This window comes from Salminus brasiliensis, chromosome 8 (genome assembly GCF_030463535.1).
Source record: "Salminus brasiliensis chromosome 8, fSalBra1.hap2, whole genome shotgun sequence".
In the NCBI taxonomy this organism is placed as follows: Eukaryota; Metazoa; Chordata; class Actinopteri; order Characiformes; family Bryconidae; genus Salminus; species Salminus brasiliensis.
Window position 1 is genome coordinate 3,023,218 of NC_132885.1, and position 24,616 is coordinate 3,047,833.

A 24,616-nucleotide genomic window follows, 5' to 3' on the forward strand; every position below is an offset into this window, starting at 1 on the left:
TAACCCACACAGATTAGAGCTAGAACGACATCGAAAAAAAGAACCACTGTGTTTCATAGAGGCATCTGTTATGTTAACGAGCATTTTAGCGTCATGTAGTTATCTCTGTAATACCCCACCCCCCTCCCCTCCCTCTCCCCCCGCCCCAAACCCGGCCCCGGCCCACCAAACCAACACACACAGCCAAGTACTTAGTGTTTTATTATTTTTTATTATTATTCCCCTAAACCATCGCAAATCCCACCCTCCCCTCCCAGGCCCCGCCCCCTAAAACCCAACGAACCAATCCCCAAACAAAAGAAAAAACCCCACAAAATCTGATCAAAATGAGATTTAGTGTTAGACTCGTCCCTGACAACCGAACTTTAGAGTACTGTAACCGCTCCATAAACAACTTGCTCTCGCGCTTTCCTTTGTTCTTTTTTTTTATTTTTTATTTTTACCTTTTCTACTTAATTTCTTACAGTTCTGAAGAAGATCTGATCCCAAATGAAGTCTTGCACTGGTCAGGCTGTAAGACTGGAGGAGGATCCTGGAGGAGTGTGTGGAATGATGCTGGTCCACGTCTCTCTGGCCGAGACGCCGCTCACGCCGATGCGGAAACGGACTGCTTGTAGACGGCGTGGTAGGCGTTCCGGAGCAGCACGTAGGGGAAACAGGACTCCAGCAGGTCCATGGTGAGGAACGGAGACTCCTGGACAATCTAGAGCAAACAGAAAGATCAAGTCAGACATCAAAGAGGATCGGAAGAGATCAAAGAGGATCCGAGCGCACCTTTCGTTAGTAACGAGACGCATCGCCGTGAAGCCAAGAGTGTCCGCCACTTTGTCAAATTTGCAACCGGAGTCTGCGTGGACCAGAGGTGCAGCCAGACTGACCTACTTATTAGGTAGACCCGCCCCCTTCTCCCAGATCAAGCAATCCTCAGTGTCTCAGACCGTCTTCATTGAGCTTCCAGTGCAGAGGCAGAGTGGATCCACCCCTGGATTCAGCCCTGGATTCAGCCCTGGATTCAGCCCTGGATTCAGCCCTGGATTCAGCCCTGGATTCCCGTTTTGTCCGTTAAGTGGACGACACTCATGTTCCTCAAGTTCCTCTACAACACTCAGCTCCTCCATGTACTGAACAGGAAGGGGGCCGGGGCTCTTCCAGCCAAAGCTGTCAGTCAATTACTTCATTCATAAGTGCAGCCCCTCCTTTAACGATAATGCAGAGTTAGGGTTAAAAACTGATCTCTGGGGGGAAACCTAGGGAGAACCCTAACCCTAGCTTTTCTGACTTCAGTAAGTAAAAGGCTGCTTAATTTAGTGTTTCGGGTCAATGCCCCTCTGTACTTTAGCACCGTTTGGTTGAATACGAGTAGAAAGTAGAGCTCTATACACGCTATGGCACACCAATAAACACCAGTGACCTCAGCTCTGCCAGCAACCATAGATATTAATGCTTTAACAGTACCTCCACCATGTTTGACAGATGCTTCAGTCATAAACCCCTTCTGAACTTGAGTTAATATTGGTCTCATTTGTTCCAGGAATCTTGTTGTGGGTCTGAACAGGCTCTTTCTTTTTTTTCAGATGTTAATCACTTCAATCCGGCCTCTTTGTTCTTGAGTGTTACCAGTGAAGTAACCGTCTTAGTGAAGTAACCCCTCTGTATTTACCTTCATGAAGGCGTCTCTTGACTGTAGACCTAGACAATGATACACTTACATCCTCAAGAGTGTTCTTGGTTCGACTAAAGGTCGTGAAGACTTCCCCCTCTTCTTCGCTCATCTGTTTACCAGTCTTCCATGATTGTGAGGCTTTCTGGTGTAGCTGAGCCGGACAGGGCGTTCTTTATAAACCAAATAGTTGACACTCTCTTACCCACGGTACCAGCCTATATTCTCTACTAAACACTGAAATACTGCACTGGCACCTCATCATTTCTATTAGAATTCTATTTTTATTCTCTTTATTGTTCTATATTTATTCTATTCTATTTGGCTCACGTCTGTGTGTGCTCGTGTTGGTCTGTATGTGACATGCTGCAGCACTAATTTCCCTTCAGGAATTTTATTTTTACGTTATCTTCTCATTTGGCCACTTATTCAGTTTCCGCTGATTAGTTTTTTCAGTCTAACGTTGACCTCCTTCACTCGCCTTAACATCTCTGTAGACCCCATGAACAGATACCACATGCAAATTCAAGACTTAGAATAAACTCCACACCTTTTATCTTCCTAATTTGTCTTAAAATAACAGGGGGAACAGACCACACATCGCCATGGAATCGCTTATCAGGCAACTGTCCAATTACTTTTGAGCTTGTGAGAATGCAGGGACTATGTAAGCAAGTAAACACACACACACACATATATATATATATATATATATATATATATATATATATATATATATATAAATAGATACATAGATAGATAGTATATATACAGCACATTTACACTGTATTTCATAAACCATGGACAACATTTCCCCTAAATTCCAAATAAAAATATTTACTATTTTGAGCATTTATTTATTTGCAGAAATGACACCTGCTCAAAAACTACTCTCTTTAATTATAATGTAAAGAAATTATTACTCAGATTTAAACAGTACTAATATCTGAACTCTGAGAGCATTCAGAAATCACTACGGTGAAATAACCTCGATGGCCAATCACAGCTCTCACGTCTCGGCCAGCTCTCCACTAGTCTTTCACATTGCTGTTGGGACTTCATACCATTTATAGTCTGTAAATTCAGCTAACTCAGCTCTGTTTGATGAAATACCTGGAATGAAACGTCTGCCAGACACGTAGAGATGCACAGTTAAGAAAATTAGTCTCTTAATTATTAATTAAGAAAAGTGGTCTCTCAATCTTTTTCAGAGCTGTGTGTACCACCGAGTGAGAAAATTGTCTTTGCTTAGTCCCATGGCCTACTAAAAGCCCTTAAATAGAAGACCTCATTGCCCTAATCCCTGAATATGGGACTAAAGCTCAGAGATATTTTCCTAAAAGCAACAAGCAGCCAAAGCAGTGAAGCCAATACTGGTGTAATATGCTGCCTTCCTTTGGTCCCAGTAAGCATCCGAGCAGCCGCACTCAGGACCAACTGCAGCTGCATAAAAGCTCCAGGACTAAGGGCATGCTCCAGGACATGCAAAAGAGGTGTTACAATAATCAAGACGTGACGATACCAAAGCATGGATAATTGTCTCTGTGTCCTGAAAGTGAAAACGACTGTAATTCCTAAACGCAAGTTTAATTAATGCAGCATTTTTTATTAAACCTCTCGAATTAAAGCTGAAAGTCTTCCAAACTTCAATCACTTCTTGATTGCTCCATTTTAAATCCACTGGGGTGGTACACGGAGGCAACATTACAAAAAAACTGACACTGTCTAAATACTTATGGCCAGGGACAATTAGTAAAAACCCTTTTTTGCAATAATTTCTAATGTGTTTCAATCAAGCACCAATGACTTTGTTGAAACACACACACACACACACACACACATGTGGGCACACACATACACACACACACACACACACACACACACACACACACACACACATGTGGGCACACACATACACATGTACAGGCATTCATTTACAGTCCCACCCAACGCATCCAAAAAGCTGTGAGAACAGATCTCGGGGCTTTAGTGGTGGTTTAGCCAGTCTGCTGTGGAGCAGTGTGTGTGGGTCTGGCACTGGGTGGAGGACACACACATGTCGTCAGTCTGATAAAGACATTTGTCACTTTCCATTACACAATAACAGCCGGCTGCTTGTAGATTACACTTCAAAGAGCTGCTAATCCTGCAGTCAAATCCCACTCAAGCTCCTCTGATCAAACGCTGGGGGATACATATGCATGACTGCAGATGTACAGTCCAATACAAATCCCTTAAAAAGCTTTGAGTTTTACACAGCTCAAGTGCCAGACCAGCACTCTTCCCTTCAAAGACCCGCTTCCACGACCTTCCTCGCCTTCGAGTCGCTGATCAGATAAAGATGTTACAGCTCAGTTATTCCAGCGCTGCTGCGAGCCCTAACGGACCCGTCAAACAATAAACTCTGTAAACTCTGGGACACGTGTGGGCTGGAGCCCCTACAGACTCTGTATGCAGCAAACGCTGAGTAAAATCACTCATTAATACGGTGAAATTCATAGCAGTGGTAGATACTGAATCATTACTTACTAATTCATAGTGGATACTGAATGAATATCTCATAGGACTTGCTAAAATATCCATAGTGGATACGGACTAATTCACAGTGGGTAATAAATAATTAGTAGTAAATACTGAATAATTCATAGTGGATCCAGAACAATTTGTAGCAGATACTGAATTTTTCTTAGTGGACTCTAAATAATTCACAGCGGATACTGAATAAACCACAGTAAACATGAATATGTAACACATGAATATATCATTGGACTTGCTGAAAAATTCTTAGTTAATACTGAATGGACAGTGTACTAATGGACACTGAATAATTCATAGTAGATACTGAACAATTAAGTGTGTAATTCTATGAAAAAATCATAGTAAACACTGAATATCCATGGCAGATACTAAAAAATTCACAGTGGGTACTGAATAATTCACAGTGGGTACTGAATAATTCACAGTGGGTACTAAATATTAGATACTGAATCATTCATAATGGATACTTAATAATTAAGAGTGTGTAATTCTATGAAAAATGTATAGTAAATACTGAATATACTGAAAAATAGGGGACACTGAATAATTCATAGTGGGTACTAAATAATTCATAGCGGGTACTGAATAATTCATAGTAGATACTGAAAACTTTATAGTAGATACTGAATAATTCATAGCGGGTACTGAAAAATTCACAATGGACACTGAATAATTTACAGCAGATACTGAATAGTGGATACTGAATAATTCATAATGGATACTTAATCGTTAAAAGTGTGTAATTCTATGAAACTAATAGGAAATACTGAATAATTCATAGTGGGTACTGAATAATACATAGTGGGTACTGAATAATACACAGCGGGTACTGAATAATAGAAACTGAATAATTCACAGCAGATACTGAATAGTGGATACTGAATAATTCATAATGGATACTTAATAATTAAGAGAAATAAATATAGTAAATAGTTAATATAGTGGACACGGAACAAGTTGTAGTGGGTACTGAGTAATTCAGGGTAGATACTGAATAATTCATAGCGTGTTTAGTGTGTACTTTGCAGTATATTATTAAATGCTGTGAAGTCAGATCGGACTCCTGGTGACAGGGTAGAGAGTTTATCTGAAGGTTCTGGTGACGTCTGAATAAACAGCCCTTAGATCAGGAGCTGAGGAGCAGAGGTGACCGTGGTGGGCACTCACCATGTCAAGGAGAAGATAAACAGACTCGCGGTTCCTGGTGGTCGTCTTGTCCGTCTCCTGACCAATCTTCAGCAAGCTGGAGGAGGCAAGCTGAGGCCCGGAGACAGAGAGAGAAAGAGTGAGTGAAAGTGTGTATCTGTGTATTACTCAACATCCCTGCAGAAAATAAAGAGAAACTGTGTCTAAACCTGCAGACAGACGACATATTTAACTCTGCAAGCTTTTCTCTGCTCCAGCACACCTCCTTCAGCTCCAGAAGAGCCGGGTGATTATATGCCAGCGGAATTAGGTGAGTGAAACGCTCAACTGTGCAGGGCATGAATGCCAGACCACTTGCATAAAGCAGTGTGCCTGAAGTTGTTGAATCTGGAGAAGTTAATCAGCATGGTGTCTGCAGATGTGCTGAACTCACAGCGAGGAACTCCTTCAGACGATCCTCAATGCTGCCCTTGTGGATGGTGAAAAGTGCCGCAGCAATCTGGTTAATGGCCTTAGCCAGACAGTGGATGTTGTTGCAGTGGCCTAAAATAAAGGTGCAGAGAGTCACAACAGTTACACTCAGAATCCCATTAACAAATCCTCCATTTAACCCACATTAATGTGTACCCTAAACGTCCAAATGTTTGTGGACACCCCTTCTAATGATAGCTTTCAGCTACTTTCAGTTACACTAATTGCTGACACAGCTTGTCTAGTCCCTGTAGAGAAGTGTGGCCAATAAAATAGGGCACTTTACGGAGCAGAGGGGTATAAAGCCCCCCAGCATTGAGCTGTGGAGCAGTGGAAGAACTGTGTTCTCTGGAATGATGGATGGTGGAGCTCCATCCAGTACTTTTGATGAGGATGAGTTAGGGGGAGTTGGGGTGATGAGGTGGGATGGTGTTCATCCAACATCCTGACCTCACTAATGCTTTTGTTGCTGAATCCAATCAATTCCTCACGGCAGTGCTCCAACTCCTCCAAAATCTAGCAGAAAGCCTTCTACCCTGGACAGTAGAGACTGTTACTCCAACAATTGTTACTCCGACTTTTACCAGCTCTTTTTAATATCCTTAATTTCAGAAGAAACAATGGTATTAAAGCAGGTGTCCCAATACTTTTGTCCATAAAGTGAATAAAGCTATGAATGGAAGCTTTTAGCCATACGTTAGTCCAGGTTTATGTATAATAAAAGGGGAGTCATACAGGGTCCACACAGGTTGAGGAAAGTAAGCAGTTAGCAGTTAGCCCTCATGCTAACTGGTGAGCTTCTTGTCGAAGCTTGATTTTTGTTCGGGACCACTGAGCTGAATCTCGTCATGTGGGATTTGGCGGGGTTGTGTTTTACATGTGACTTATTGCTACACATGTTAACGGACTTGTTAAAGACACAACTTCAGACCATCTTGGCTGATTGATTACATTTTAGGAATTAATTGATACGAACATTTTAAATGGCTAAAAATGTTACCAAAAATATATGTATTTTTATTTTTGCAGTTTTTGCAGAACTACTTCTAATTCAGTTTTGATGCTTTTGTTATTTCACAATGATCCTGTTCTTTGTACCAGTTCAGGTCCTTTTTTTCCATTTTATACATTTTCTGCAAATGGTGGAGTTATAATACATAAGGTTTCTTTATATCCTCTTTAACAATGCTGTTGACTTTGAATAGCTGTAACAAACTACGTACATTCAGGGAATTTATTGCATAATTAAAATAAAGGGACATTAGTTATATATTAAAAAACAACAACAACAAAAAAAACGTGTTTGGTACACTCTGTCCAAATGTTTGTAGACACCCCCTTCTAATGCACGCTTTCAGCTACTTTAGGTTACACCCACTTCTGACACAGCTTGTCTAATCAGACAAACATCAACCTAAACTATATATAAAAATAATTAAATATAAATTATATATATATATATATATATATATCTATATATATATATATATATATATATATATATATATCTATCTCGACTGGATCGGTCACATTTCATATATATATATTAGGATATATATTAGCATTAGGATATTTTATATATATATATTGGCAAACATCCATCCTTATATTTACTAGTTATATTAACTAGCTCTGTTGATGTGATTAAATGAGCGCGTGGTCATCACTTCATCAGCCTCAAACTTAAATGAGATTCTGATGCATTTCCTATATCAGCACCTGTTAAGAAGAGCTGAGCTGTTCCTTTTCTGAGCTTTATTATAAAGAATTTTGCTCAGTACGTTTCTGGAACCTCAAGATTGCCTGATATTACTGACCAATCGATATATCAGTCAGGTCTGGGTCAGTGGTTCACTGTGAGTGTGTGTGATATCAAACAGTCACCTTCGATTGCAGGGCTGTACTGGGACATCACATTGCTGGCCAGGGTTGGCAGGGAGACGGCCACAAACACCATCAGCAGGCAGGCGATCTTGTACTCCTCCTCTGGGCTGATGTTCTCTGTTATCAGACACGGGCGATAGGGGAATTATTCCACCGCTCCTCACACACACACCTTTATTTTGGCTCCGACAGGAACGGAGCTGAAACCTCGGGGAGGAACGTACCCTCTCACCAGGCACTGTCCGAGCGCTAGGCCCAGGGGCCAAGATAAATGCTGCTAATGTCCAACAATTAACTCTTATTTGTACTAGCGCTCTGGGAGTGATTTGGGGTGAGGTGACGCAGTGTTTTGACAGTAAATAGCAGAGGTCGGTGTTAAAACACAGGCAGAATCAACACAAACGGAGAGCTGGGCCAAAAGACCAGTCCGCTCAGGACGTCCCGTACTCAGAGTTTTATATACAGCTGCACAGAGTTTCATACTCTACTGGGTTCTTCCAAAGAGCTCGACTGGACCGGTCACATTTCAGCGCAAACCAATTACTACAGATTTCAATTTTTATTTATATTTTTATTTAGCTTTTTAATTTCAGTTCAGCTCATAGAGTTTAGTTTTCTAAATACTTTGTCAGAAACAGTTCTGAACATTTTTTTTATTGGGTTCTGAGCTTGTTCTGAGTATTTTGTAAACTGGGTCCTGAACATTTTTGTATATTTTGTATACTGGGTTCTGAGTATTTTGTATACTGGGTTCTAAACCTTTTGTATATTGGGTATATTTTGTAAACTGGGTCCTGAACATTTTTGTATATTTTGTATACTGGGTTCTGAGTATTTTGTATACTGGGTTCTAAACCTTTTGTATACTGGGTTCTGAACCTTTTGTATACTGGGTTCTGAACCTTTTGTATACTGGGTTCTGAACCTTTTGTATACTGGGTATATTTTGTATACTGGGTTCTGAACATGTTGTATATTCGGTATATTTTGTATACTGGGTTCTGAACATGTTGTATATTTTGTATATATTTTGTATACTGGGTTCTGAACATTTTGTATATTGGGTATATTTTGTATACTGGGTTCTGAACATGTATATTTTGTATATATTTTGTATACTGGGTTTTAAACCTTTTATATATTGGGTATATTTTGTATACTGGGTTCTAAACCTTTTGTATTTTGTATATATTTTGTATACTGGGTTCTGAACATGTTGTATATTCGGTATATTTTGTATACTGGGTTCTGAACATGTTGTATATTTTGTATATATTTTGTATACTGGGTTCTAAACATTTTGTATATTGGGTATATTTTGTATACTGGGTTCTGAACATGTTGTATATTTTGTATATATTTTGTATACTGGGTTCTGAACATGTATATTTTGTATATATTTTGTATACTGGGTTCTGAACATTTTGTATATTGGGTATATTTTGTATACTGGGTTCTGAACATGTTGTATATTTTGTATATATTTTGTATACTGGGTTCTGAACATGTATATTTTGTATATATTTTGTATACTGGGTTCTGAACCTTTTGTATATTGGGTATATTTTGTATACTGGGTTCTGAACATGTTGTATATTTTGTATATATTTTGTATACTGGGTTCTGAACATGTATATTTTGTATATATTTTGTATACTGGGTTCTGAACATGTATATTTTGTATATATTTTGTATACTGGGTTCTGAACATTTTGTATATTGGGTATATTTTGTATACTGGGTTCTGAACATGTATATTTTGTATATATTTTGTATACTGGTTCTGAACATTTTGTATATTGGGTATATTTTGTATACTGGGTTCTGAACATTTTCATATTGGGTTCTGAGCTTGTTCTGTGTATATTGTATATTCGGCTCTGAGCTTGCTCTGTATATTTTGTATACTGGGTCCTGAACATTTTTGTATACTGGGTCTTGAGCTCATTCTGTCTATTTTGTACACTGGGTTCTGAACTATATTGGGTTATAAACAATTTTGTATACTGAGTATATTTTCTATATTAAGTCTTGAGCTATTTTAGAGTTTGTGTGTTGGGTTCTGAGGTCACTCTGTATATTTTGTATATATGGGTTCCGACCTGACCTTTTCGTATATTGGGTTCTGAACATTTTTGCATATTGAGTAAATATTTTTGTATGTTTTTTATACTGGGTTCTTACCTCTTTATTTTATAATGGTTTCAGGGATGTATTTGTATATTGGGTTCTGAACATTTTTGTATAGTAGGAATATTTAAGTTTTGAGAGTTTTGAGCTAATTGTGTATGTTTTGTATACGGAGTTCTGAGCTCTTTGTGTATATCAGATTTATATATTTTAGTAGTTCTAAACTCTCTGTACATTGGGTATATCATTTGTACATGAGTTGGAGCTAATTCTGTATATTGGGTTCTGAGCTGTTTTTGTATATTGAGTATATAATTTATATACTGGGTTTGAGTTAATTTGGGTATTGGTTCTGAGCTCTTTCTGTGTATTCTATCTATCTGTGTTCTGAACATTTCTGGGTATATGTTAAATATACTGGGTTTGGAGCCAATTGTGTATGTTTTGTATATTGGCGTTTAAGCTTTTTTACATATTAAGTTCTGAACGTGTTTGTATTTTTAGTAGATTTAGTTCTAAACTGAGTTCTGAGTTTTTTTGTATGTTGTTTATATTTTAACATTTTAGTTCAGAAGGTTTGGTATGGAAATAAATGGAGAATCTGTGGAGTTCTTAAGGTTGAGTTTTATGTGTTTATGTTTTAGAGGCATTTGGGGAAAAGTGTAGTGTTGGAGGTGTATCTGATTCTTAAGTAATTTCAAAGAGGGATTGTATGGTGGAATACTGCCTTTCCAAAGGGTTCCTATAGAACTAGTCTATATAGTTCATTTGGTGAGTAACATCCAGGCTATTTGAGCAATGAATAAGTTATTAATAGTAAGATTTCAAAGTAAGATGTGAAATATTAAGGAATTTCTCATGAAACTATGAATCTGTATGTTAAAGTTAGCAGGGCTGTTAGTGACCCTATGCTTACCGGACTTCTGGGAGGACAGAGCCACCACAAGGGCGGGGTCAATCTCACAGGGCAACCCTGCTGCTGAGGACAGCTCATACACGTTCATCGCCACCTGAGACAGAGAGAGAGGCTTATTTCCAATAGCAGTCTCCATTACAGTTAGACACGATCTGCTCACTGCAGTATTCTGAGTGCAAAAATGACGACCGGCTGTTTAGCAGGCGGTTTGGTCTCGGACTGCAGCTGGTTTCATAAGATCATGGTCGGATCCTCTTATACTGTAAGGCATAATGCACTGGCAATGTACAGCAACGACCACAACACAGGGATTCATCCATATTCTGCACGGCTCTGGTTTCCATTCCCTGGGTCTGTGCTGGTGAGCAGCAGGATGTTTACCTTCATGTCTGTTTCGCGAGGAATGTGGTCCTTGAAGTCTTCCACCGAGCTGACCAGGAATGGGATGTGGCAGGACAGCACCTGCAGAGGACAAGAACAGGCCAGCGGTCAGAACACCTGCAGCGGTCAGAGCGGCCCAATGCACCCAGTGAAGCATCAAACGCAAAGCAAACAGCACCGCAGAGATGAACAGCATCCTTCAGCAGAACAGAGAGAGCTGTCCAAACACACGCTTCTGCTGAGTCATGAGGAGTGGAAGGTGAGGGGGCGGAACCACTTACATCTCGCAGCGCCTCCTGGGCGAGGGAGCGGAAGGACAGGATGACCCCGATGATGGTCATCCTCTTTAGCACGCTGTCCACCGCTAGAGGAACAAAGGAGGAGTAAAAGCATAATTAAAAAAGAAATAAATAAAATATATAATTAAATGTTTTATTATTTATAAATTTACATTATATATATTTTTAATTAATAAAAATATTTTTTCTAATTTAAATAAAATATTTTGCTTATTTATATACAAAAACAATATTGTAGATTTACAAACAAAATTTTTTTTTCGATTTTAAGTTATTTTTTTATTTAGTTCATTTTAGATTTTCTACATTTTATATAGTTTCTTTGGTGAGTAACATCTAGTCTATTTGAGCAATGAATAAGTTATTAATAGTACGATTAATTACTCATGTGAAATATTAAGGAATTTCTCATGAAACTATGAATCTGTAGGTTAAAGTTAGCGGGGCTGTTAATGACTAACTTCTAAACAGTTTTATTTTAGTTATTTTTTTTTATTTAGTTCGTTTTAGATTTTATAAAAAAATATTATATTAAGTATTTATGTATTTAAAAAAATATGAATTACATTAAATAAATTAGTTATTTATTCGTTTATTAATACTTAGTAATTTATTAACTGACCAAGTTTTATATTACTATTTTTCTGCCTTTTCCCAATGGAAAATCATCATTTTTGAAGCCATGCCAGATATGAGTTTCATTATAACTTCATTCTCAAAGCTGCACAGCTTCTCTGGTCTTTTTAAAATGATCTACAGCTCTGTTCATCGTTCTGGACACACAATTTTTTTTTTTACTTATTATATAAAAAAATTACATAACTTAAGATGCACAGGAAAAAAACAAACCACACCCATCAACGCATTTATTATTATTAGTGTTAAAAATATGATAAAGTTCAAAATACTGTGTAATCATAAATGTAGCTGCAACCACAGCTCGAACCGTGGCCCTGGCACACGGAGGAGATGAGGGTAGATACATTTACTCATCTGCTCGACACTTTTATTAAACACGACCCGCCACAAGCACAGCGAAAGCACTCCAGGAGCTTGCTGGAGCTGAAGTGCTTGGCTCTGGAGTTAAAGTGCCTTGCTCAATAATGTGAATGGCATGAGGCCTGAACCCGAGCCAAACCCATGATCTCCTGAGCTCCAGCCAAGTTCTCTGGCAAGTTCCTTGGAGTTATTAGAACCCCCAGTTGGATACTCACACGTAAGTCTTTTGAACAGTGCTGCCATGTGATCGGGCTTGTCGAAGCTGGTCCTCATCTGGGTCAGAACCTCCACGTTCTCCACCACCAGTTTCTGCAGCGGGACAAAAGGAGCACTGTAGCATGAGCCGACACATGTTCCTCCGAACACGGACCACAAGACCAGCTAGCATGATATTATAATGTGAGGTTAAGGTGGTGGAGGTGAACTGGTGAAGAGGATGTATGGAGTACAGCACCTAAAAACCCATCATATGATCAAATGGAAATGAGATTTCTATTTAAGCGGGTCTTGATTTGGGCTGGAGGACGAGCTGTTGGCTGGAACACAGCTGGCCGGAACGCAAGTCTCCCAGCCGTTTGTGTTAGGCTCCCACGATCAGATAAAATATATCCAATGGAATTGCGACACTGAATTATTTTCAGGTGTGGGGAAAAAAAAGAGGCTACGACGCCAAGGTCATCATAAATTTCATCAATCACACTTCCACAGGCACGCGGCGGAGAAAATACGACACACAGTGGTTTCAGAAACCTTTCCTGCTCTGAGCTACACAACAACAGGGCGTCTATTCGTATTGCTATACAACACGTTGTATATTATGATATATAAACACCAGATACCACAGTTAGGGTTTGAAGAGTATGTTTGACAGTTCCCAGGAGTTACCCAATAAGCAAGAACGGAGGAGGGAGGGGGGGAGAGGGAAAAAAAAAAAAAAAAAAAAAAAAAAAAAAAAAAAAGCCTCAAAAGAGCCTCACGCTACCCAAACAGAGTTACCGGTAAGTCCGGCTGGCTCCGGGAATCACCTCATTAAGGAATAATGAGGAGAGTTTCTAATTGCTCCCAGGCAGTTTCCAGGAGAAAACTGGAATGCTGGAACGCTCTGAGCAGCTGAGGGAAGAAGCCAGCAGAGAAAGGCAATCTTCCCTGCTCTTTGCTGCTCCTGGCCATGACCTGGGCCACCTGAGATGCCTTTAACCCCTAAAGTATGTAACTGTCTATTGTAATTAGAATTGCACTGATACCGGCGCCGATACTGGCGCTTACACACAGCATTGGTATCTGTAATAGAGAGCACTGACACAATCATGCATACTGATGACCTACCTTTATTGTTTTACATATTTTTTAAGTTATGAAACCAAACGTTCAAACAACCAGTAAAAGCCAGTCATAAACAGTTATGACCACTAAACAGATATTTAATGGAACTTTTAGCACTTTCCATGTTTCCATGTGGTGTTTTTTTCGGTTCTGAAACCGAAATATGACCGAAACCGAAAACAGAAATTAGCTGCAGAGGCTCTAAACTGGTGGGTTTTTTTTTCACGGCTCTGAAATGTGAATTTAAATACCAGGTAAAAGCTGAAAGGTGAAGCTGAGCAAGATTACGCTTCCCTACCTGCTCGTGTTTCTGCATCGTTTTTTTTTTTCCAGCTCTGACACTCAGCTCTGGAACTGCTCTTTCAAGCTTACTGTATCATATTTGGGATAAAATATAAAATATACATAAAAATGTCAACACTATCATAGTGGGTTTTTTTAATATACACCATCAGTATCAGAATCTGGGACAGTGGTGGCTCAGTGGTTAGAGCTCCGGGCTGTTGATCACAGGTGTTGTGGGTTCGATACCTGGGCTCGGCAAGCTGCCACTGTTGGGCCCTTGAGCAAGACCCTTCACCCTCTCCGCAGCAATGGCTGCTCACTGTCCACTGTGTGTGTGTTTCACAGGTGTGTGTGTGTGTGCACGGATGGGATAAATGCGGAAGCCAAATTGTGGTTGTTTAGAAAAATAAATAAATAAAAAACATCGGCCGACTATTTAAGTCTGAGCTGGTCTCAGTATCTGTACTGTATCAGCAGATACTTGAAAATCTGGTAAATGGTATCGGAAATGAAAAGTGTGGCATCAGTGCTTCCCTAATTGTAATGTCTATTATTTCCTTACTAGAAGCTCAAAGAAATGAGAGAGAGAAAAATCAGGAGAGAGAAATTTCCAAAAGTGGATTTTACACTTTAATCCAAAGCAAATTTGCGTTTAAATTAAATAAATAAATAAATAAATAAATAAATGTCAGTCTTGTTTGGTGAAGAAACTTTCACTGTTTTTGTCAATTTTAACATTGAAAAGCATTTCTAAAGTGCAGAGTCAAGCCTCTCAGCACAGAACCTATGTGTAAATTATTGTATAATTAAATATGCAAATTACATTTGAATAGCCAGAGGACTAAAATAAAATAAAAAAATATATATAAAATTTACACATAGGTTCTGTGCCCTCCCTCCCTCCCTCCCTCACTCACCTTTAGCTCAGCCACCTGGGAGGAGATGTGCCACATCAGGCTCTCACTGAGGAACTTCATCCCGTATGGACCCAGCAGCTCCGAGAGGGAGCGCATTTCTGAATGGCAGAGGAAAGACGTGCGTTTCAGCAGAGAACACTGTAAAGCTGCATAAACTACCGATCCAAACTAATCAAAGACTTCTGCCAAAGCAGTTCACAATAAACGGAAGAATGAAGGGCAGAATAAACAGTTCATTACGATTATGCAATTTCAATTTTTCTAAACCGTCCCGAAGCAGAAGAACAGTTCATCCGAATAAGTTAAAACAGCAAACAATCAGCGGATGCCGACTGTCTGGACTACGCTATCTTTTGGTTGAAGCTTTCCCGTAAGGCTCTCCGAGACGTTACCTGAAATATCCGAATACTCCTCAGCGTTGAAGGTCAGCTCGTTCTCCGTGGGCAGGTTGACGAAAGCCTTCATGGCGGGGAAGTAAGCTATGTGGCCGTTGCTCACCTGCCGAAGCAAGGTCTCCAGATACCTGTGAGGACGGGCAAAAATTCCCTCGGTTCAAAACAGTTCATACGGTCATACCACAACAACAAGCCTGTCGTCTTCACCACAGCAGACTCTGTGATGTGTTTACGCTCAGGAATTTCTACTCTCGTTCCACTTGTCATGATAATGGGTGAAGACAGACGACAGTGGGCCGAGGCTGCATGAAATACAGCCGTGAGGAAAGTTCGTGAACCCTTTCTGCAGGGGATGCAACAACATTTCTAAAGACTTGGGCTTTCCTCAAGCCACAGCCAAGCAAACACATGGAAGACATTCAGCATCTCCACAGGAATGAGCATCTTACGAATCTCACTAGGCAATCCTTAGGCAAGGATATCGAAGGTGTACAGAACACAGCCGAACAGGATCTGTGCTAAAACTGCACTGAGTGTGATGGTGTACCTCAAGGCTCGGTTTTAGGTCCTATATCGATCGCTTTGAAATCAATATAGGACCTAAAACAGAGCCTTGATGTACACCATTAAGCTTAAGGCAGTTCAAAAGTTCCTCATAAGCCCAGTAAGGTGTCTGTGTCTGCGCCGTACCAGTTAGTGTAGAGGCTGGTGATGGTGGGCTCTCCGTGGCTGTCCAGGTGCTGCGTCTGCTGCAGCAGCACATTGTTGAACACTCTGGTGATGTCGATCTGCACATAGTTCTCGATGGACTGCAGCACCGTCATATAGGCCCTCACACTGGTCAGAAGCTCAGATGGCTTGGCTATCTCCTGCGTGGCCTGGTTGTACATGGTCATTCCCACTATGGACCTGAGGGGGATCAAAAGCAACACTCAGTTCTCTAATAACACCACCTTACTGGTGTAGCACTAGCACTGAGCCAATTCAGTCTTAATGGATCTTAGAAATGCTGTACAGGAAAAACAACAGTCCCGAATGTACTGAGAACTACCCCCCCCTTATTACCCCATAACTCAGTACTGAACTCTGCATCATCAATAACTGATTATGCACACGTCACTTTAACATATGCTACAATTTGCACTGCCCACCCCCACATTAGTACATCTGCTGCATATGTCACTTCCTGTTGTGTCTTTTCAGGGATATATATATATATATATATATATATATGTGTGTGTGTAAGTATGAAATATGCAAAAATTATGCAAATAAAGTCCAGTTTATTATTATTATTATTATTTTTAGAGCACAATAAAAAGACTACAGGAGTCAGCTAAAGTGTGGTACAATTTAAAATAAACAGCAGAGATGTAAAACACATCTGGAATTTTTTTTTTTTAATAAAATTGAATAAAATAAAATAAATACATTATGTATAAATTAATAAATAAAATAAAATAAAATAAATGAATAATTAATTTAAATAAAGGTTAAAATAAACGGTCTTCTCTTATTAAGCTATAAGACGTAGCTAATAAGGGGCACACTGATATATAGAATCTTTGATAAAATACTAAACTCCCCCAAAAATGCACTCCTCACACCTCTCTAAGAACGGTCAGGGCTTGGCCTTAATATTCTAATGAGCGTACATGACTGACAGCCCTCCATCACTGGCGAATACAATTTAGTGCATGTTACCATGGCAACGCACACAACCCCCGAGACAGAGTCTTTAGGATTTTTTACTCTGAGCTGCGGCTGTGGTTTCGCAGATCTGTGGGATTTACTGAGGTTCTGATATCTAGAACCGAGTTACCAGCCCATAAACAGCTACAAGCTCGAGGCTCGACTGGGGTATATATATATATATATATATATATAGTGGGTTCGATACCTGGGCTCGGCAAGCTGCCACTGTTGGGCCCTTGAGCAAGGCCCTTTACCCTCTCTGCTCCCCGGGCGCTGGAGTTGGCTGCCCACCGCTCTGGGTGTGTGTGTGTGTACTCACTGCCCCTAGTGCACTAGTGTGTGTGTGTGTTCACTACCACAGATGGGTTAAATGCGGAGGACACAAATTTCGCTGTGCAGTGACAAATACCTTTACCTTTACCTTTATATATATATATATATATGTGTGTGTGTACATTACTCTGAGCTGCGGCTGTGGTTTCGCAGATCTTTTGGGGTTTATTGAGGTTCTGATATCTAGAACGGGGTTACCAGGCCATATACAGATACAAGCTCGAGGCTCGACTGGGGGTATATATATATATATATATATATATTGTATGTACATTACTCTGAGCTGCGGCTGTGGTTTTGCAGATCATTTGGGGTTTGACTGGGGTCGAGCCTCGAGCTTGTATCTGTATATGGGCTGGTAACTCTGTTCTAGATATCAGAACCTCAGTAAGGTTGGCTGTGCTGGTAACACGGTAAACGTCTGGATACACGTCTGGATAGTAAATGCAAATGTAATTAGAAGCCTGATGATGTAGATATGCTTTCTACTTGGACTGAAAGCATCACCTGTGGACGACACCCTTACATAAAGGCCTAAGCAGCAGCACTGTTGTGAACAATGGCTGGATTGTAGTTCGGTCTTTTTCCACATTGGTAAATAATCTGGCGATGTTAAAAACTTATTTTGTTTGTTTGTGTTTTTTCACACTCCGGCTGACCATAATGACCACGCACACACACACACAAACACACCACAGGCAACTTATTGAGGGCCGTCGTAAGAAGGCTGGGAAAGTAACACGCAATAAAAGGTTTTATCCAGTCTGACCTGCGGGGAGGCTGGAAGAGGGGGTAGCAGTGAACACTGCTAATAGGGCCTCTCCTCGCTGAGCAACGCAACCATTTCGAGGGGTTCACAGCCCGGGAGAGCGGGGCCGGCCAGCGTACCCGCGTCAGAGCCTTTGAATCCCACAGTGGAAAATACCTGTTATTCCTCAGCTCGTGTTTATGTGGTTGGACAGGGTTCAGATTTGGAGCAGCGTCAAAAATCGCTCTAACCCAAACTCCGTCGGCTGGACCAATAAATCACACAAATCGAACAGTAAAGCCGGGAGAGGGCCCTTCACGCTCGTTTTTCAATTCTCCACTTAATTAACAGGGGAGAAGTGAACAATGTGTTTCTCTGACATAAAACACGGCAATAACCACTACCCCCCCCAGCACCCCACCCACCTGCCCCGTCCCGCCCCCCCCGCCGTCCCGCACCCTGAGGAAAATGAATAAGAACCAAGTCAGTTAAGAAAAGCATCGACAGAAACTGGGGCCGGACTATGGCTATGGGCAGCAGGTCAGGTAAGACCTGAGTGAAAATGAATGAAAATGAGGTCAGGCAACTGTGGCTAGCTGGCCAACTGTGGGCTACGACCAGGAGGCTGCAAGGAATCTGTGCAAGTGCGTTATTTCCCCGGGGGGGGGGGGGAGAGTTTGGAAGCCTGCTGAGCAACTGACACAGACACAGACCAGAACTGATACACACACTAATGTGTGTGTGTGTGTATATATTCTCCCACTTTAAAAGATGAGAGAGGCTGTAATTAACATCATAGGTAGACTCAACTATGAGAGACAAAATGAGAAAAAAAATTCTGAAAATCACATCGTCTGATTTTTAAGAATTTATTTGCAAATAATGGTGGAAAATAAGTATTTGGTCAATAACAAAAGTTCATCTCAATACTTTGTTATATATCCTTTGTTGGCAATGACAGAGGTCAGACGTTTTCTGTAAGTCTTCACAAGGTTGGCTCACACCGTTGCTGGTATGTTGGCCCATTCCTCCATGCAGATCTCCTCTAGAGCAGTGATGTTTTGGGGCTGTTGGCGGGCAACACAGACTTTCAACTCCCTCCAAAGGTTTTCTATGGGGTTGAGATCTGGAGACTGGCTAGGCCACTCCAGGACCTTGAAATGCTTCTTACGAAGCCACTCCTTTGTTGCCCTGGCAGTGTGCTTGGGATCATTGTCATGCTGAAAGACCCAGCCACGTTTCATCTTCAATGCCCTTGCTGATGGAAAGAGGTTTGCCCCATTCATTCTTTCATGTACACTGACCAGTCGTCCTGGTCCCTTTGCAGAGAAACAGCCCCAAAGCATGATGTTGCCACTCCCATGCTTCACAGTTGGTGTTCATGGTGTTCTTTGGATGCAACTCAGCATTCACTCTCCTCCAAACACAGCGAGTTGTGTTTGTACCAAACATTTCTACTTTGGTTTCATCTGACCATCAGACATTCTCCCAAAACTCTTCCAGAACATCCAAATGCTCTCTAGCAAACTTCAGACGGGCCAGATCTGTACTGGCTTAAGCAGGGGAACACGTCTAGCACTGTAAGATCTGAGTCCCTGGCGGCGTAGTGTGTTACTGACGGTAGCCTTTGTAACGTTGGTCCCAGCTTTCTGCAGGTCATTCACTAGGTCCCCCCGTGTGGTTCTGGGATTTTTGCTCACTGTTCTTGTAATCATTTTGACCCCACGGGCTGAGATCTTGCGTGGAGCCCCTGATGGAGGCTCTGATTATTGCTCCACAGTAGATTTCTTCACACCAAGCTGCTGCCTATTGCAGATTCAGTCTTCCCAGCCTGGTGCAGGTCTACAGTTCTGTTTCTGGTGTCCTTCGACAGCTCTTTGGTCTTCACCATAGTGGAGTTTGGAGTGGGACTGTTTGAGGTTGTGGGCAGGTGTCTTTTATACTGTTAACCAGGTCAAACAGGTGCCATTAACACAGGTAATGAGTGGAGGACAGAGAAGCCTCTTAAAGAAGAAGTTACAGGTCTGTGACAGACAGAAATCTTGCTTGTTTGTAGGCGACCAAATACTTATTTTCCATCATTATTTGCAAATAAATTCTTCAAAAATGTGATTTTCTGATATTTTTCTCCTCATTTTGTCTCTCATAGTTGAGTCTACCTATGATGTCAATTACAGCCTCTCTCATCTTTTTAAGTGGGAGAACTTGCACAATTGGTGACTGACTAAATACTCCCCCCCCACTGTATATACACATACACACACACACATACACACACACACACACATATTTATAGATCACACATATATCTCATCCAACAGCAGAGAATTGTGTCTTTTCCCTGTGTTTACACTGAGGCTAAGAGCTGAATGATTTACAGTAAGTTAAGAACAGTGCAGGCCTGTATTTGCAGTGGGAATATTTCGAGACGTCCTGCTATTTGGAGCATTTTTGGAGTAAACACCCGTTTTAAATGTGCTTCGTAAATAAAAATGACTTACAAGGCTGGGTGTTAGGGGAGTCTGAGGTGGTGCTGGTGGGTTCGAGGTGTTAGAGGAGGTTTTGTATGTAGTATAGTATAGGATTTGCAGAGGGTTTGACTGAGGTAATGCTGGGTTTGAGGTGGTATAGCTGTGTTTGAGGCAGTTCTGAAGGGGTTTAAGGTGACAGGGATTGGTGGAGGATCTGAGAGGATTTGTGGAACATTTGATAGAAGTATTACTGTGATTGAGGTGACGGATGGATATGAAGTGGTATAGTTGGATCTGTGATCTGTGCAGGGTTTGACTGTGGTATTACTGGTTATTTGAAGTGGCACTGGTGAATTTGTGCAGGCAGAGATTGGATGGAGGTGGTATAGTTGGATCTGTGGAGGTATCTGATGAGGATATTGTTGGGTTTGAGGGGTATAGCAGTGTTTGAGGTGGTATATTTGGATCTGCGGAGGTATTTGATGGGGATATTGTTGGGTTTGAGGGGTATAGCAGTGTTTGAGGTGGTATAGTTGGATCTGTGGAAAGTTTGTCAGGGATATTGTTGGGGTTGAGGTGTATAGATGGGTCTGTGGAGGTATTGTTGGGTTTGAAATGGTATAGGTGGATCTGTGGAGGTGTCTGATGGGGGTACTGTTGGGCTTGAGTGGTATAGCAGTGTTCAAGGTGGTATGGTTGGATCTGTGGAGGGTTTGACTGAGGTATTACTGGGTTTGAGGTGGCATTGCTAAGTTGGAGGAGGCAGAGATTGGTTTGGGGTGGTATTGTTGGATTTATGGAGGGTTTGGCAGGGGTATAGTTGGATCTATGGAGGTATCTGATGGGGGTATTAGTGATATTTCTCAACAGAGTTAGTTCTCTCGAAATTGTAACGTGAAATTGTAACACTGAGGAAATGTCTTATTTCACTTCACACTTTACCTCTACACGTCAACCCTAGAAGAGATCAGATAGACCATACACAGATATAATGTATACGATACATATATTTACATAAATGCATATATGTTTATAGAAGCTGCACTTAAACAGGCGTCTCAGGAGAGGCGGTTTTAAAAGGACAGTCTGCCCTAAGGGCTGTTTATCATCACTGACGAGCACAAAACTCCATTGTCTCCATTGTTGCTGTTCTTCACTTTTTGACATAATGTGAACCCGGCAGTTCTTTACACCGTGTCCAAATTTTAGAATGAAAGGAAACCAATCGGACACTGACTTGTGTGAGAACGAGAAAGAAAAAGACTCACTTGGTGAAGCGGATCTCCAGGTGCGAGGTGAGATACTCGCGTGGAGTGAAGGTGTGTTCCCACACCACCATGTTGGGCACGTAGTTGATGGAGAAGCAAAGCTCCGACAGCGCTGTGTGCAGCTTATCCAAGCTAGAAACACAAGAACCTCAGACGTCAGACAGGAGCTCGCATTAAAAACTCATTTCCTTCAGATTAAACAGGCAAATCGGTCACAGCGAACACAGCTTAACCTCCAATATAACACGGCTAATGCTGAACATTAGAGTGAGGGATAGAGCTCTATCCTCTTTCTATTAGGCGTGGGATCTGTGAGTGTAACTGAGTGTGTATGTTAGAGGGCTGATATTGCAGCAGAGACCTCCAGCAGGCTGGGATAAGCTGAGCTGGAATCTGTTGAAGCTGCTGGAAAGATGCCTAAAGGCTAGACTTTCAACAATGAGGGAGACTTGGGTGCTTATTTATGATGTTTAAGTACCTATATGGAGACAAAAGTATTGGGACACATGCTCATTTACTGTATCTTCTGAAATCAAGGGTATTAGAACAAGCTTATCCTGTTTTTGTTGGAGTAACTGGCTCTACTGTCCAGGGAAGAGGACCCTCTAATAGATTTTGGAGGAGCATTGCTGTGAGGATTTGAGTAAGGTCAGGATGTTGTCTCTAACCTGGCATGAGGTAGCTCCAGAGAGTCCTATTCTATTGGCAGTGCTTCTCTACAAGCTCATTTGCACATCTGTCTCAGCAATGGGTGCAACCTAACCTGCAATCATTAGACGTTCGTTCGTGTCCATAAATATTTGGACATCTAGTGTGTATGTAGTCCTAACTTTAGTATTTCTGTGTGTGAAAGAAACTGGAAGCGTGTGTAAAGGTCATCTCCGATTCCCACTGGCTGTCGCTGAAAAAGTCGAGAGGATAAACGTACGAAAAACGAACGCCTGTGTGTGTGTGTGTGTGTGTGTGTGTGTGTGCGGGTGTCCCGCGGAGAGCTGCTTACTTGGTGACGAGAAGTCTGTTTTTCCTCATGCTCTCCACTCCGGGCTTCTCCCTCTCCGGCTCTCCCTTCTTCCCCGTTTGCTTCTTCGACTTCTTGTTCACGGCCTGACTGATGGTTTTGGCGCAGTGTTTTGGCAGTAGCTGCACGGGTGGGAGAAGGGAACAGGAAAAGTCCCCCGCTTTTTAACATCCATAAACCCAACGAGCAACAAAGAGACATGAGCACCATGCTCAGAGAGAGTTACGAGGGCCTTGTCTTGTTTGCTTATGTTATTGCAAAAACAAGACAAGGAGAGATTTCCCTGAGCATTAGCTGGGTCATTAGCTGAAGAGGAAGATGAGGAGGAGGAGGAGGGGGTGATGATGATGCCCCATGGACTGGCAGAGGTGGAAAACATCTGGGGAAGTTTTGCTTTCCTAAATCTACACACACACACACACACACACTAGAACAGAGAAAACAGGGGAGCGAGGTTGTGGAGGGGCGGATTTGTTCCACATCAGGCTGCAGGAACCCTGCGGGGCGTGCATTAGTGAATTTCTCTCAGCTCTTGGTAACGTGCCAGTCAATTATATGAAAAGTTGGGGGTATCACTTCTCACTGTTTGGCAGTATGTATGTGTGTGTGTGTGTGAGTGTGTGTGTGGCTTTGTAGACTTCGAGGCTTGCACTATGGCATGATGAGGGCTGAGGGCTGAGGTTGGGTCAGGACACTGAAGGGCTGAGGATTGGGAAAGAGTTACGGACAGAGTTATGATTAGGGTCAGGGTGAGGACACTGGTTTATGGCCATGGTCTGAATGTGGGTCTGATGGGGGTATAGCTTACACTCTTAATTATATGTAAGCACTGGATCTCGTTCCACTCACAGCCGTGTCCACCCGTGAGACTGGGCAGCCGGTGTGTTTTACATGTTCAAACTTGGTTGACAAATAACTTCTCTGCAACTCAATGAGAGCAAAACTGAGGTCAGTTTGGTCCATCCAAATCCACCGAGGGCTTCCTAGGAACGCTGGGAATCTTGGGATCTTGGATTTGAAAAGCAAGTAAATGCAGATTTTTATAATTTATTACTCAACAAAATCTGGAAACAGTAATCCAGGCTTTTATTATCTCCAGAATAATTAGTCTGGATTACTGTACTGGTTTATATTCTGAGATCGACCAGTCCTCCCGCAGTTTTAAACGTTTGAGGTGGTGCAGTTTGGTTTGTGAAGGGTTTTTAGGAGGTAGGTCTGGGTTTTAGGTAGTATTGCAGGGCCTGAGGTGGTATAGATGGGTTTGAGGTGGTATGGTTGGATTTGTGGAGGGTTTTAGGAGGTACTTCTGGGTCTAAGGTAGTAGGGCCTGAGATGGTATTGAGTGGTATAGATGGGTTTGAGGTGGTGCGGTTGGAGTTACGGAAAGTGCCTGGGTAATTCTCAGGTTTGAGGTGGTATGGTTGGATTTATGGAGGGTTTTGTGGGTATTACTGGGTTTGAGGTGGTGTTTCTGGGCTTGAGGTGGTATAGATGGGTTTTAGGGTGACGTAGGCCTGAGCTGGCACAAATGGTTGTGAAGTGTATTCCTTTTTGGGGATGGTACTGTTGGATGTATGGCAAGTTTGACTGGGTTATTACTGGGTTTGAGGTGGTATGGTTGGATTTGTGGAGGGTTTTAGGAGGTACTTCTGGGTCTGAGGTAGTATTGCAGGGCTTGAGATGGTATATACAGTCTTGAAGTGGTATAGATGGGTTTGTGGTGGTATGGTTGGATTTGT

The 24,616-nt window shown here is 41.6% G+C and overlaps 1 protein-coding gene across 4 annotated transcripts in view; it reads right to left on the minus strand.

Moving 5' to 3' along the window:
- Nucleotides 1–407: 407 nt before the first annotated feature.
- The window catches only part of nckap1 (NCK-associated protein 1), an 82,356-nt gene continuing 58,147 nt past the window's right edge, over nt 408–24,616 (minus strand). For all 4 annotated transcript variants that reach the window (XM_072685397.1, XM_072685396.1, XM_072685395.1 and 1 more), the window contains 13 exons: nt 22,860–22,999; nt 21,860–21,991; nt 16,035–16,253; nt 15,342–15,472; nt 14,950–15,047; nt 12,640–12,733; nt 11,408–11,490; nt 11,127–11,207; nt 10,746–10,839; nt 7,700–7,816; nt 5,778–5,887; nt 5,366–5,455; nt 408–703 (listed from right to left, as the gene is read on the minus strand). In XM_072685397.1, coding sequence (XP_072541498.1) covers nt 587–703; nt 5,366–5,455; nt 5,778–5,887; nt 7,700–7,816; nt 10,746–10,839; nt 11,127–11,207; nt 11,408–11,490; nt 12,640–12,733; nt 14,950–15,047; nt 15,342–15,472; nt 16,035–16,253; nt 21,860–21,991; nt 22,860–22,999 — 1,506 coding nt within the window. In that variant the 3' untranslated portion in view covers nt 408–586. The remainder of the gene's footprint in view (nt 704–5,365; nt 5,456–5,777; nt 5,888–7,699; nt 7,817–10,745; nt 10,840–11,126; nt 11,208–11,407; nt 11,491–12,639; nt 12,734–14,949; nt 15,048–15,341; nt 15,473–16,034; nt 16,254–21,859; nt 21,992–22,859; nt 23,000–24,616) is intronic.